This window comes from Platichthys flesus, chromosome 17 (assembly GCF_949316205.1).
Source record: "Platichthys flesus chromosome 17, fPlaFle2.1, whole genome shotgun sequence".
NCBI lineage: Eukaryota > Metazoa > Chordata > Actinopteri > Pleuronectiformes > Pleuronectidae > Platichthys > Platichthys flesus.
Genome location: NC_084961.1, coordinates 14,437,477 through 14,451,365, shown reverse-complemented (window position 1 = coordinate 14,451,365; position 13,889 = coordinate 14,437,477). Strand labels below are relative to the sequence as shown.

Sequence of the window (13,889 nt, the reverse complement as noted above, 5' to 3'; positions counted from 1 at the left end):
TGGACTGCAGCCCTATATACAGTCTATGGCTGCAATGCTAAAATTAACCCTAAAACAGTTAAAAACGGTTCTGATCTGACAAGACTGCTGAACACGGGATCGACTGAGAGAGGGTGTGTTAATATGGGAGTGAGAGAGGCCACACAAGCAGATTTTGAAAGACAAAAGAACAAATTCAAATGATGAGGGTCAGGCAAAACCTTACTCAACCTAAAGCTGAGGATACTCAGGACAACATTAATACCCAAGTCTTACAGTGGGAATTATGCAGTAAGTGCTGGATCATCAAAGTGCGACGATTAAGTCAATACACAGGACAACAGTCTTGGCATTTACACTATTGACATTTCCAAAGGGACAATTTCGAGATGGACTTGGGATTTCACAGAATTGATCATGATCAAACACGACTCCAGTGCAAAACAAATGGAGGTGATGGACAGCTAGTTGCACGTTTGGTGTGTATACAATGTTTTGCAAAATTGGCTGATACATTCTGGAACATAAGCTGGAGGTGACTTGGGAATAAAGTTGTATTCTTAGTCTTAAACAGGTAGCTGCTGCTACAAGCTAATTCTATTTTGATCATTAGAAATGCAATAATTTACTTTCTCTTCCAATTCTATGCAGATACATTTTGTATCCTTACTGATCACTGTCTCAGTGATGCCTTAAACTCAGCTCACTCTTGTTAGGGTTTCAACTCAATGTTCCATTTCTGCTGATTTCACCCTACTGGATTTCAAGCAGTGAATACCAAACATGTTAAAGATTTACGGTTGGAAATCTGGGACACTCAGATCCAATCAGTTACATTAAGATTATCTCTGTAAAGGCCTCACGCTACACGATCATTTGGGCAGATGACCAGACTGACCTCGAATATGGAACAACCTGGCAGTTGTCGTAAGGGGCATATACAGCCAAAAATCTGACACGGCATTAGTCGTGCCAAGAAATGCCAAACAAAGCAGTGTTTCTATTAGTGGCCATAAATAAGATCAATAGACATCTGAAGAAGGACGGAAACCTTAAGATCTTCCTAATATTTGACCCTAATACAATCAAATCCTGATCTTTCCTGATCAAGGCCGTAGATTAGGATAATCTGTAAGGAATTGATCCTTTCTTTTGCTTTAATAATAGATAGTAAACATTAAGCATCATGTGACATCATTAGCGATCTACGTTGTATACTTAGTTCAAACATGTGATCCTCCACAGACCATCTTGTAAATCGTAGATCCTTGATCCTTAATCTTTATACTTGATTGGGACAGACTTTTCATTTAGTGGATAGTACGCTGATCATTACTCAGGCGATTTGAAGGTCAAGTCTCCTCAGGATTACAGAGCGATAAAGGGCTCGATGAGTGGACAGCTGAACCGACTCACTGCAGCAGCAGCAACTGAGAGGGGGGTGGTTTCTCTGAAGGAAATGCCTCTCTTGGACTAACTCAAGCTGTCTGATTATACATCTGTTTAATGCAGCTGTATTACAACCTGCTTGCTCCAGAATATCAGCTTCGTTCCCGATCGGATGGCTGCCGTGAATCTGTGCCATGCCTACTGGTCAATACAGAGTGCGGTCATTATAGTGAGCAAAATAATTACGCTTTGGCCCAGGGCAATATGTCACTCGTGCCATTTGATAGGAAATGCATCTCGTGTTGTGATAATGCAGCCTTCAATATATGCCCTCATAGGAACCTCGGTTTTAAAATAGTAGAGACAAGCAAATACGTAATATATAAAATTACCTGTTGGCAGACCCATTAGTGGCATGCATGTAGACTTTCTATTATTATCACACACAATATACATATAAGTATTTATATATTCACATATATTATATATATATATATATATATTTTCTCTCCTTAACACCCTCAGCCCCACTCAGGGTGACCTTTCACCTCATCACGTTCTCAACGAATGAGGGTCACTAATTCAAGGATCCAGAATTAGCACTGCTATCACTGGCATGGAGAATGTTAACCATGCAGACTATAGTCACGGAGGAAAGGAATGAGGAGCACTGACTCAAAGGAAAGGGAGACTAAGAAACAGACTGTGTGCTCACCATCTTAGCTTATCCTGGTTTTTGGTCATAAACCAGAGAGAAACTTTGATGTGATGACCGTGCCACATGAGTATTTAAAGTACCATGATGTTATTACAATTGGTCCCGCGGGGGACATGGATTTTTGTACCAAATTCAGAACAATCAATGTTAGTTGCAGAGCTATTTCAAGCTAGACCAGGGGACAGAGTTAGTGAACTCTTTCCACTTTAATGAATATATGCCAATGGGAAAACTCTACAGATTTAGAGGTTATCTTTGGTTTGGGGGTCATTAATCTACCTAAGGCTATAGAATATTAGGACCGCCTAAAGAGAAAAAAGTATAAAATTTTATATGAAAAAGTCAAATATTTAAAAAATATCAAGTTGAATTTTAGACCACTTGTCATTTTAGAGGGGAATGTTAGATGATCAGCCTATCCACTGTGTTAAAATGAGGTTTATGGAAAAAAAGTTATACTTCAGTATAAGTTTCACAACGACAACATGGCCATAATACTCCACTTGGAATACAAGGGAGATTTGGTTGTCGGTTTTCCCATCATAAAGCATGTTTAATTGTGTAAGGTTATATGACAGAGATATAAACATGCTGTGGTGTCATGATTAAAAACATTTGATGGATCTGTGTTGAAGGTCTGACCCCAGTATGTACCATATGTAAACCCCTGGACAGCCATTTGAACATTCGGTACAGTGTGTACTGGTACTTTCTGATTTGTCAAACTATGTGTGTGTGTGTGTGTGTGTGTTCCCAGGGAGAAACATTTTTTCAAGCACACATAAACATGTCTAACATGCACTCACCGATGCAGGAGTGCACACGGACTGTCAGCTGGGTCCGTAGAATAACACTGTGCTTCTTCCCTCTGGCCCTAAGCGACAGAGAGATGGGAGAGAAAGAGAGGAATGACAAAGGGGATTCAAAAGTTACATTTTCTTCAAAAACATTTTCATGAAAGTAGCTGAGTGAATTTAACAATTTCACCTAAGGCCAAAGCGATTGTTTCGTTTCAGGAATCAAGTGTAATTTCCGTGGCTTTAGCAAACAGATTTTGTCACTTGTGTGAAAAAAAATTTGACACAAGGGTTTGTTATGATGGACCTTTTTATGGCGCAAACTTGCTGGCATGACGGGAATGGTGAAAACAAATGGTGGCCTGCATTAGATTGGTACCCCTATAGTGATACACATCTGAGCCTTGAGGATTTAGACAGCAGAACTGCCCAAGCAGACACAACACACTAAACACACATTGATACACCTCTGCAAACCATCATGCCAATGAGCACATATTCATACACACCGTAAATTCCAGTGGAAAAACAAAATGAGTGCACAAGAGCGGAGAGTATGATGGTATTTTGAGTGAAACTCTCTTCTAACCTCAGCCCTTATCATCCGATCTATAGGAGCTCCCATCACTAACAGGCTGATAGCATCCAGCCCAAAATACTCTGATAACACACACGGTTGGAAGATACTCGTTATGCATAACATGTAGTAAGGATAACACGCACCCAAACAAGAGAACAGCTGGCCTCATGTAATCCTGTTGTGCTCTGTTATCAGCGTTGCTTGGAAATTGAGCAACATGTTAACTAGATCTGTTGAGGTCCTTGAAATTTGATGGTAGGAGAAATTTGTTTTCCCTACCAGTCTGATCATGTATTGTTTGAGGAGGACAGTTAAAGCAAAAATGCACATAGAGTAAAAGTGGACGTAGGAGAAAATCTAGACTTGTAAACAAAGAGAGTGGGTGAACATATCCCTCTATATCTGGAGGGACAAAAAAAGAAAGCATAATCTACAGCAGTTTTGACACCATCCTCCTACAGTGGAGGCAGACTGAGCTGTACTGTCCCCAGAGGACTTTGTTTACTGTCGGCTGTGGCGAGCAGTGTCCAGCCACAGCTGGAATCTCAACACATTTTTGATTTGTGGGAACGTAAATTCGGAGTGAAATTATGTCCATACCAATGTGATGTTTATCAGACTCCTGCTCTCTTTATAGTGAAAGGCAAGATTCAGTTTTCTAATTCCTGGTTGTCAGTAAAAAACTAGAAAATCCATCCATCCGTTATCGATACTACTTATCCTTTGAAGGTTACAGGGTAGCTGGAGCCCTGCTGACATTGGGTTACAGGGGGGTGCACCCTGGACAGGTCGCCAGCGAATCACAGGGCCAATAGCATACAGAAATAAAAAAGCATTTACAGATTCACTTTATCAAATTAGAGGCTACATCTCATCCAATGCCTTTGGACTGTGGCAGGAAGCCGGAAAACATAAAAAGAACGGAGATTCTAGCTATAATTCTATAATTACATCAGCAGCTGTCAAAAACAGCCTGTGGTGAGGGTGTGGGGCTGAGGTATTAGGTGTGATCATTTCATTAATTTAAGATACAATATAAATAATATGAGAGGGAGGACAGAACAGGCTTGGTAAGAAGGATCCATCCTTAGCCTCTCTTTGCTCTGGTAAGGGTTCAAACCCAACCCAACGTATGAATCACTTCCTGCTGCCAGTACAGTGTGACCTCGCTAAGAGCTTCTGTCTGATAGGATGACAGACAGGCACGTCCAACTCAACCAGTTCCACAGGGTCTCAGCCACCCCGAAACACAAACACACACAATTAACCTGTCCATCATTTGTCAAAAGTCTCACCAGGCACAACAAAGACACACACACATGCACACGGACCCACAAATAATCGTGCCCATGGAAACAAGCTCAATCAGACACAGAGAACAAGCAGTTCTGTTGGTCCGCCATCACTTATCATTCTAGTGGCCCCCAGTCTCCAAACACATCAACATACCACACACACACCATCACAGACATATGCAGCCACTTAACAGCTGCACTCTCTGTTCTCGGGGCTCTACATGACACTGCTGTGTGCACACAAAGTGATTTCAGGTAACACAATACTGCATTGTGTTGGAGGCAGTACCTGAGAACTGAGTAGTTGTGACCTAGTTAAACTCAACAGGACCGTTTAGTACAGTTACTCTAGCTTCTCGCACTATAAACTACAATGTTAATAATGTCACACTATGTTTTTCAATTATTTATTATGAAGCTAATTAACTAAAATTCACACCCGGTTAGCTAAGTAACACATGGCTCAGTGTTAAACAACGAGAAGTTATCAGAAAACTTGTACCCAGGCTATATTTTGTTAACTTGTTAACATTAGTTAAAATGTATTTGGTCTACTTGCTATGTATGATTTGCCAATTCAGCTAGCTTACTGGCTAGTAAAACGTACATATGAAAAGATTTTAAAAAACAAGCTAACTGGCTAAAATTGCTTGCTAGCTAGAAATGGGGTGGCTAGCCATAGTGCTACAGAAGGTGACAGAAATTAAAGGGATTAATTACTGGAAATTTTTAATTCAGTCATAATCTTCTTACCATTATTTCAATGGAGGGCTGTGTGTAATGTTTGACGACACACAACACTTTTGGAGTCTCAGGGGTAAACAGCGTTGCAGCCAAATCCAATATAGTTGAAGTAACAGGGGACACCATATTCGAACATTAAAAAAAAAAATGAAAATGGCTCCATACACATCGTGTGGTGTCATCCAAGTTTTTGTAAGCCCCGACATTCAAATTTGACTTCAACGCATAAGCTAGCTTGTGTGTGCTCGCGAAACGCGGCTCCAAGCAGGAGGATATCATAGGACATTTAGGGTAAAAACACGATGTTTATTACGCTGTTTCAAGTCAAATTTGAATGTCGGAGTTACGAACACTTGGATGACAACACAGGAACAGTACGGAGGCATTCCTTTTTGTACGCTTAAACACATAGTCCCCATTTACTTCAATTATTTAGGATTTGGCTGCAACGCTGTTTACCCCTGAAACTCCAAAAGTGGTTTGCAGATTTAAACACTTCCCCTACCTCTTCATTGGCATAGTTGTGAGTAGATAATGATTGAATTTAAAGGGTCAGTTCGACGTTATTCACTAACATATAAACTGTACATAAAGATGGATGACACAACTCCGTTTTCCTCACAATCCATAAATGAAGCCAAAATATCCCAGATAAGAACATTGCCATCTTGTACATTAGAAGCCACAGTCAACAAAGTAGTGATTGGGGCATGTAGCCATGTGCTCGACCAATCAGAAATCCGACTTAGCAGTCATGTGGTCCATCTTTATAAGCAGTCTCAGATAACGACAGTTGACATACAATCAACAATCAACCTATAAATCAGCTACTAATCAAGCTGGATAATTTTTTGTTTTTTAATTAATTATAATTCATTATAAAAATTGATAATTATCATACACCTGTCAACACTAAGGTTCTACTTCGCACAGCTTATAACATATTGCTATTGTTGCGGCCTAAATCTAGTAAATTGATGACAAGACATGATATGTCAGGTTCCAGCTGGCTCATCACTTCTGCTACAAAAGTTTCTGTGGGAAATCCTGAGCTGGATACAATTTTCCTTTTCTGCTGTTGACCCAAAGAGAGACAGCAGATATGTGAGAGACCGAAAATGATTCTCAGCAGTACTGTAAGAAAGTGGTCGTGCTGTGTCCTCAAGCATCCAGAGTTGACAGGTTTGTGAACTATGAAACTCTTGTCACAAAGACGACCAGAATAACAAGTATTATCAGAGTACAGTTCAGAGCGGGGAGCTGTTGCTGTGGAAGGGAGGGCACATCTGTCTCGCTTTCCAAAGGGCTTCATACTTTCCGTGAACTTGCGCTTCCAAGAAATCCATATCCAGCGGCTTGTGATTCTTCCCCATTTCATAAGAATGGAGAAGCTCAGAGAAATGAGTGTGTGTTTGAGGGAGAGAAGAGGCGAGGGGACTCAACACTTAAATGATTCAAGGTGTTTTGACGGCGACGAGTGGAAGTGTGCGAGTGTTTTTTTTAGGGGCGTGTGGGGTTGCGCCAGAGATTCTGAATGGGAGTCACTCTCACCCTGTGTCGTCCTGCTGAAATCCCTCCAGCTCGTCCCTTTGCTCAGCCAGAGAGGACTCCAGATCCAGATAGGTGCCATTGTGAGAGAGCTGCAACGTACAGTCATCAAGCTGTGGAGAGGGAGAAATACATATTTTTTTTAATCCAAATGTTTTAAATGAATGAAGTAGGCCTGATATTGAATTAAACCAAACTGAAAAACACAAAGAGAGAAGCACTACAGCTGCAGTTGCCCCCACTTAAAATTGGCATTTAGATTAGATTTAGATTTAACTCTATTGTCATGCACAGTAAAAGTACTTATACAACGAAATGCAGTTTAGCATCTAACCAGAAGGCAGTAAAGTATTGTGCGTATTTAAAGTGGAATGTAAATAAATAGTTATGTACAGTAAAAAAATACATTAGGGATGGAAAAAAACATTGAGTAGGAACTTGGACACCCAAGGTGGCATGTGAAATTTCCCTGGCTGTGATGTACAATGGTCTCTGGGCTCACTTTTTTAATGCTCCCACACTATGTCTCCCAACATTCACACCCTTTTTAAAAAAACAAAAACAATTTCAGGCCGTAAAACTAGGCCAGTTTACAGGGTAGGCGTTTGAACAAGAGTACGTACAGTGGTCCATGTGTGTGGGGGGGTAGGGACCATATGCAGTGTGGTTCTGCTTTTACCATTACAAAGCTGTTAGGAGATTTAACTACTAGAAACATTGCCACAAAGGCTGGAGAACATGAAACTAAAACCAGAGGGGGAAAGTGAAGAAAGAAAGACAGATTGAGTACATTTAAATAGCAGCTGTGAGGAATATGACACTTAAATGTTTTGAAATCACGTATAATACGGAGCTAAAGCAGGTTTTAGTCAATCACTGTCATCATATATCAATGTTTTTCACCTCTCTAGAGCTGATCAACCTTACTCCCAGGTCATCTGCGATAGGTGATCTTGGGTAAAACTCCAGAGCGGCCTATGTCAGAATTGACCCACTACGCTGTGTAATGAGAAACCCTGCTGAGTCTGAGACCAGGTGCACAGTAATATATCTGCGCACCACAGGGATGTTTATGGGCACTGTCACAAGCTGATAGCAGGTGCAAGCAGCCATCCCAGGGAGAAGTTTCATAAAATAAGTTACGTTATGATGTCGAAGCAACCAGTGTTAAAGCTGCTGTTGTACAAGATCAGAGCCCTACTAGTACAAGTGGGTTTTAATCAAGCCCGGCCTCTGGTGATTCGCCAAACCACCAGCCGCCGAAACCCTTCCACCCTGTGCTGCATGACAACACTCGCTGGCCAGGCAAAGACCACAGATCACAAGACCCGCTGGTGCTCGTCTGTCTGTCCCTCCCTTTCACTTGGAAACAGCCAGACGGACTGTCGGATGAACTCAGAGCATAAATATAACCCTGCTATATTTGCTCTGCTCTGAGGCAGCATGCACACAGGAGCTCAGGGGTGGGGGGTTTCGAGGCCTTGGAGTGGATTGGTGGGCTGGGGTGGGGGGTGTAACCGAATATCCCAAAGTGTTTCAAATGAGGATCTAAGCAGCTCGATACTGCCGATGAACTTTGCAGAACGACTCTTCTTCTTTACTTCCACCAACGAGCTTATGTTTTGGTTTGTGTTTGTTTGTCTCTCTGATATTTAGCAGGATTACACAAAAACTACAGAACGGATTATGAAGACGCTTGGTAGAAGGATGCAATATGGGTCAGAGAAGAACCCGTTAAATGTTGTTAAAGCTCCGGCTCAAGATGTGGATCCAGGATTTTAAATGGGGTGTTTTTCCACATTTCAATTGATTTCTCAGAGAACAATTCATGGACTTTGCTGATAAAAAAAGGCATGTTTAAAGGACTGATATCTTATACCAAACACACAGGGCAAACCCCCAGAGAGGAAAAGTTAGGGGATCCAAACTCCATGTGGAATCATGACTGTCTGTGCAATACATTGTGCATATCCATCAAGTAGTTGATGAGATATTCATTCTGCACCACAAGTATTGGACTGACCAACATTGCCTGCCCGGTTGCTAGCCTGGCCAGAAATTTGAACCCATAAAAGAGAAATAACAAGGATTCTAGTGCAACTAAGGGCCGTTTCTGTAGTCATAGCCAAGTTTCACCTGCTATTGAATCCAGGTGCAACATCACTGTTTTTAGTCAAGCTTCTCGTGCAAACAAAGCATGTGAGTTTTGCTAGATCTGGTTTGAAGAGGGCGGGTGGGGACAGTGGGTTGTGTTAATCACGCCTTGTCCCACTTCCCCAGATTTTGACTGCAGGAATAGGACAAAAACACTTCCTGTGCCCAATCTGTCAGCGTTATTCAGCGTTTTCATCAGTATTCCACCCATATGTCGCCATGTCCCTCATCCTTTTAGCGTGTCAGTGGATTTATCTCTTCCGGCATTCTCATCCAAAACAGACCCATCCTATAGTACCTCCACCTCCTATTTCTGCTGCTCCAATTTATGATTGCACATTACTCGTATAAATACTGCTTGGTCAGCAAGAGGTGATCCCGGACCACTTTGAAACTCAATATGTAAACAGCTCCCCCTGCAAAGGGTGTCTCTTTAGCAAAACCCTTGGATTGGGTAATAGGAGTAGTAACATAACAAAACAGATCATGCTGCGTAAAGCCCGGACCGCGGCGGCTCCAGGAGGAACCGCAAACCCCTTCACACTCAAGTCTCCGGGACGGGCACGGCAAACACTTGAGTGGCTCGTATACTTTCCACTCATTTAATCAACTTCTCCCAGAAGAGCAAAGCAAAGGGAGGGGAAAAAAAGTGGTGGTGAGGGGGAGTAATTATGTCCACGTTAAAACAACACCGAGCCTGCTGGCGATCACAGTGGGACGACAGTTTACGATGCCCTTACGTAACGTGGACGATGAGATTTTAAGAACCTTTTTTGAGTGTCGGGATCGGAGATGGAGGAGGATCGGCCTCTTTGAAGAGTGCGGGGGAGGGCGTGTTCTACACAGCCATTAAATCTCCCAGTGTTGCTTTAATGGGAAGCTTTTGGTAATGAAATAAAAGTTAAGCTGTGAAGTCTAGGCTTTGTTGTTTTTTTGGAGGGGGAATGGGAGTTTTCCTTTGTACAACTGTAGCTGCTTGACTTATGGTGATGCTTCTGGGTTCAAGTGTAATTTATCATTTTTAGACCTGGTGTCTGAGCTTTGCTCAAATTATTTTCTTAGTTTAGTTTAGCTTAATTTAGTTCACACAACATTCTTACAACATAAATAGATGAAATGTTTATATGCGCGTGGGGTGTGGTGGAAACCGGTAATGGCTTATATGAAAACCACACCCAAATACAACAATAAACTGAAACGCAAACAATCTAAATCTTGAATTCATGCTCTGCATTATAAGTAAAGAGAAACTTTGATACATATCACTATAACAGAAATAAAATACAGAGAGGGACAAATTTATACAGATGAATAACATTATCTTAAAGAGCTTATTGTTATTGCAAATCAAATGTTTAAACAGTAGAACATTTCTAAGTCTCTTTTTGTACAAGGACAGTGACACAGAAGATTGTGCTTTAATTAAAAGAAAGTAAGTATATGAATATTATTGGCATGACAGAGATCAGCACACCTGGCTCTGTCTCTGTCAGTTTGATATGGGGAAATAAAAATAAGCAGATTATCAAAATGATCCGTCCGGGGCACAGACGTACTGGCCACAGGCTGATAGCTCCAAATACAGACAGACAGAATTTTGTAATATTACTAGGTTGGAACCGAATTGTGAGTTGTTGTCGAATATATGTTGTCTATATCTGAGTTTTGTTTACGGTTCATTTCTTAAAAGCTTGAAAGGCTAAAAAATGATTGTATCTTTTATAGGAATCCAAAGGCAACTGCTTTGTTTTGCAAGTTTGGACAAAATGACACATCCCATGCGCACTGATTTAGCCCTGGCAACACATCCTAACATTGTGTGTGTGTGTGTGTGTGTGCGTGTGTGTGTACATGCTCAAGAGAGGTGGAAGAGGAGGACATGGAGGAAGAGGTCAGGAAAACCACAGCACCCAAAAGTGAGGAGAACAAAGTGTCGCAGGGATCCAGGGCCCCGGCCACAGGAATTCTGGGACAAGTGACCTATACTTTACGTGCAGCCATACACAGAGCTCCACCATCGCAACATAATAATACAGTGGGCATTTTTCTCAGAGGAGATCGCAGAAGGTTGAGACAAAAGAGAGAATCACTATCTCAAAATAATCAAGGCATATGGTCCAAAACCAAAGACTTTTGATATTTTTCAATAACATAATGACACTAAGGACTTTTAAGCACTGTCATTTAGATCTTGACAGTCCACTGGGCAAATTTGCAAACAGTCGACTTTCATCCCTATAATCTAAGAGCAATATCCCTTGGCCTTCGCGCACAGACGCTCCTCCTGATGTGGACAAAATTGCAAACAGGAACACAAGCTGTGCCATCTGTCCTTGTATAGGTTGTAATCATACGCGTGTCTGTGCTGTGGGCCATTTTTCATTTGTTTTGTGGCTTTTTAAAAGATGGGGCAGCGAGAGACTTGACTCGATCTGGAAAACCACTCTGCTGCTGAACACTAGTTCGCTGTCAGAGCTCTGTGCCAGCAGCTGAACTCTCTTTCTCTCTCCGTCTAACTTTCAACCCTGTTCAAAAGTCCAAATTTCCAGCTTGAATGGAACATCTTGAGGAATAAAAGATATGGTCACGTGCAGTATCTGTTCTACTTGTAAGGCCTCTGTGGGTGTGTTTGTGCGTCTGACTCAATCTTGTCTATGAGGCCAGTTTTTCTTTAATTGATCATCCTTTAAAACATACTTTTACCAAATTACATTTAGTTTTTTTTTTGCTGTCACCTATAAGATAGATAGAAACTGTCACTTTTTACTGTTTGTGTGCTGGACGGTGTGTGCAGAGCTGTTTATAAACAGTCTATGGTGCAGAGGGACAAAACTTTGTGTACATCCCCCTGGTGTATCTGCAATGAATATTTCATAGTCAAAGTTGTCTTTGAGTTTTGATTTTGTATAATGTCATCTGCCATTTTTGATTTTAGATTATGTGTTAAATCATCTGCTCTGTTTAATTTCAAAACACATTGTATAGGTTCGCTTCTTGTCTATGTTGTTTCCTATTCTTGGTTTTATTTGTCCTTTATGCACTTTGTAATGACCTGTTTGAAAGTGCCCTATAAATAAATGTTTATTTTCTTTCTGGATTCTTTCAAACACTGAACAATCTCTTCCTCTTCATCACTTTCCCGGGTTTCCATCCTCAGCATCTGACTCAGCCAATGAATTTTAAACATCTACTGTTCGGGAGCATCTTTTAAGTCCTGGGCTTTTACAGCCGTCACCTGTGGGCACAGTGAGGCGACGCAGGATATAGCTGCAGTAATGCCTTTGCAACCACCTGTCACAGTAACATGCAAAGCAGGGTTCAAAACAATGCAGCAATAAACTTGGGACGATTTCTCATTCAACAGCAGGAGTCAAAGGTCAGCATCCTTGCTCTGCGGCAACTCAGCAGGGTCAGTGTGTGCCACTGCCAGCGTGGGATTATTTGGTCTGAAACAAGTCATGTTTGATGTCAGTTCCGGGATTTGAGGCAAACATTTGCAGCCTTGTGTCAGTGCAGAGCCCGAGTCACTTGTGCTTGCACGAGTTCCCAAAATAGCCTGAGAATGGCGGGTATGGAAGTTTACTTGAAGGAGGCTCGGGGTGGAAAGAGTAACCTTGAAGATCGCAAAGCACACTCACATTGAACCAATGTATTGACAGAAATTGGAAACATCAACCCAAAGGTATATGTTTCTATTAGAATGACATGACTCCTGTAGGATTTTATTGGTTTCATGTGGTTTTATGATGAGATATTACAAATTGTATGATTGATATATATGACATATTCCACCAGTCGAGGCAGGTACACACTGAGTCTGGTTCCAGAGGTTTCTTCCACGTTTGGTTTCTCTCTAAATCTTAAGTTCTCGAATATGTGTAAAGTGCTTTGACATCCAGATACAAATGAAGTGAAGTGAGTGTTTGAGGGAACAGAAGTGAGGGCTGGGACAGGTCCTACCTTGTGCGGGGCTCTGAGGAGCCGGTGGACCCCTGCTAACTGGTTGATGAGGGGGATGTCCTCCCTGAAAGTGTACAGCGGCGGTCGGGTCGGCTCGGGGAAGTTGGTGCTGTTGAACGGATCGGTGTCGTCTAAAAACTGAACCCGGCACACAAGCGTGGCCATGGCGCATCCATGCAACTGGGGCGACGCAGAGCCGGAGCAGCTGAACCCGCTGCGCGCTCCTGGACCTCCCCCCTCTCCAATCTCCCTCCTGGTAACGACAACAAACCCCGGGTCGCCAAGTGTGTATGCGCCCTGTGCTCAGCCGGCTCCCTCCCTCCTGCGGGACACTGGAGGCGGCGGACGGCTGGAGGACGGTGGCACAGTGGGCCGGTGATGGTAGGTCGGTGTCGCCTCCACTCTGCGGTGTTATTCTCCGAGAGGCAGGTGGCCGGTGGTAAGAGACGGGAGGAGGCAGCAGCAGCAGGCGGACTGACTGCAGCTCTGTGCCGGAGAGTGAAGGATCAGCGCAGCTTGGGACAGTCTGCTGTCTGAGTCCCACTAAATCCTCCCCCACACTCCCCCATCCTGTATCCATTTACCCCTCTGCCTCATCTCTGCCTCCCCCTCCCCTCACATTTCTGTGCCCGGCTTATAGCACTGGCTTCCCATATGAAAACTAATCCCATAACAACCTACATTTATTTCGAGGAACCTACATGTAAAACATGAATAAGCAAAGA

The 13,889-nt window shown here is 42.4% G+C and overlaps 1 protein-coding gene across 3 annotated transcripts in view; it reads right to left on the bottom strand.

Moving 5' to 3' along the window:
• Positions 1-13,689, bottom strand: part of fhod3a (formin homology 2 domain containing 3a) — a 53,664-nt gene extending 39,975 nt beyond the window's left edge. The window contains exons 1-3 of one of the 3 annotated variants that reach the window (XM_062410033.1): positions 13,165-13,689; positions 7,054-7,163; positions 2,893-2,960 (exon numbers count right to left, since the gene is read on the bottom strand). In XM_062410033.1, the coding sequence (XP_062266017.1) occupies positions 2,893-2,960; positions 7,054-7,163; positions 13,165-13,329 (343 nt within the window). In that variant the 5' untranslated portion in view covers positions 13,330-13,689. The remainder of the gene's footprint in view (positions 1-2,892; positions 2,961-7,053; positions 7,164-13,164) is intronic. The other 2 variants (XM_062410032.1, XM_062410034.1) reach the window with 2 other exon arrangements.
• Between the last annotated feature and the right edge of the window lie 200 nt (positions 13,690-13,889).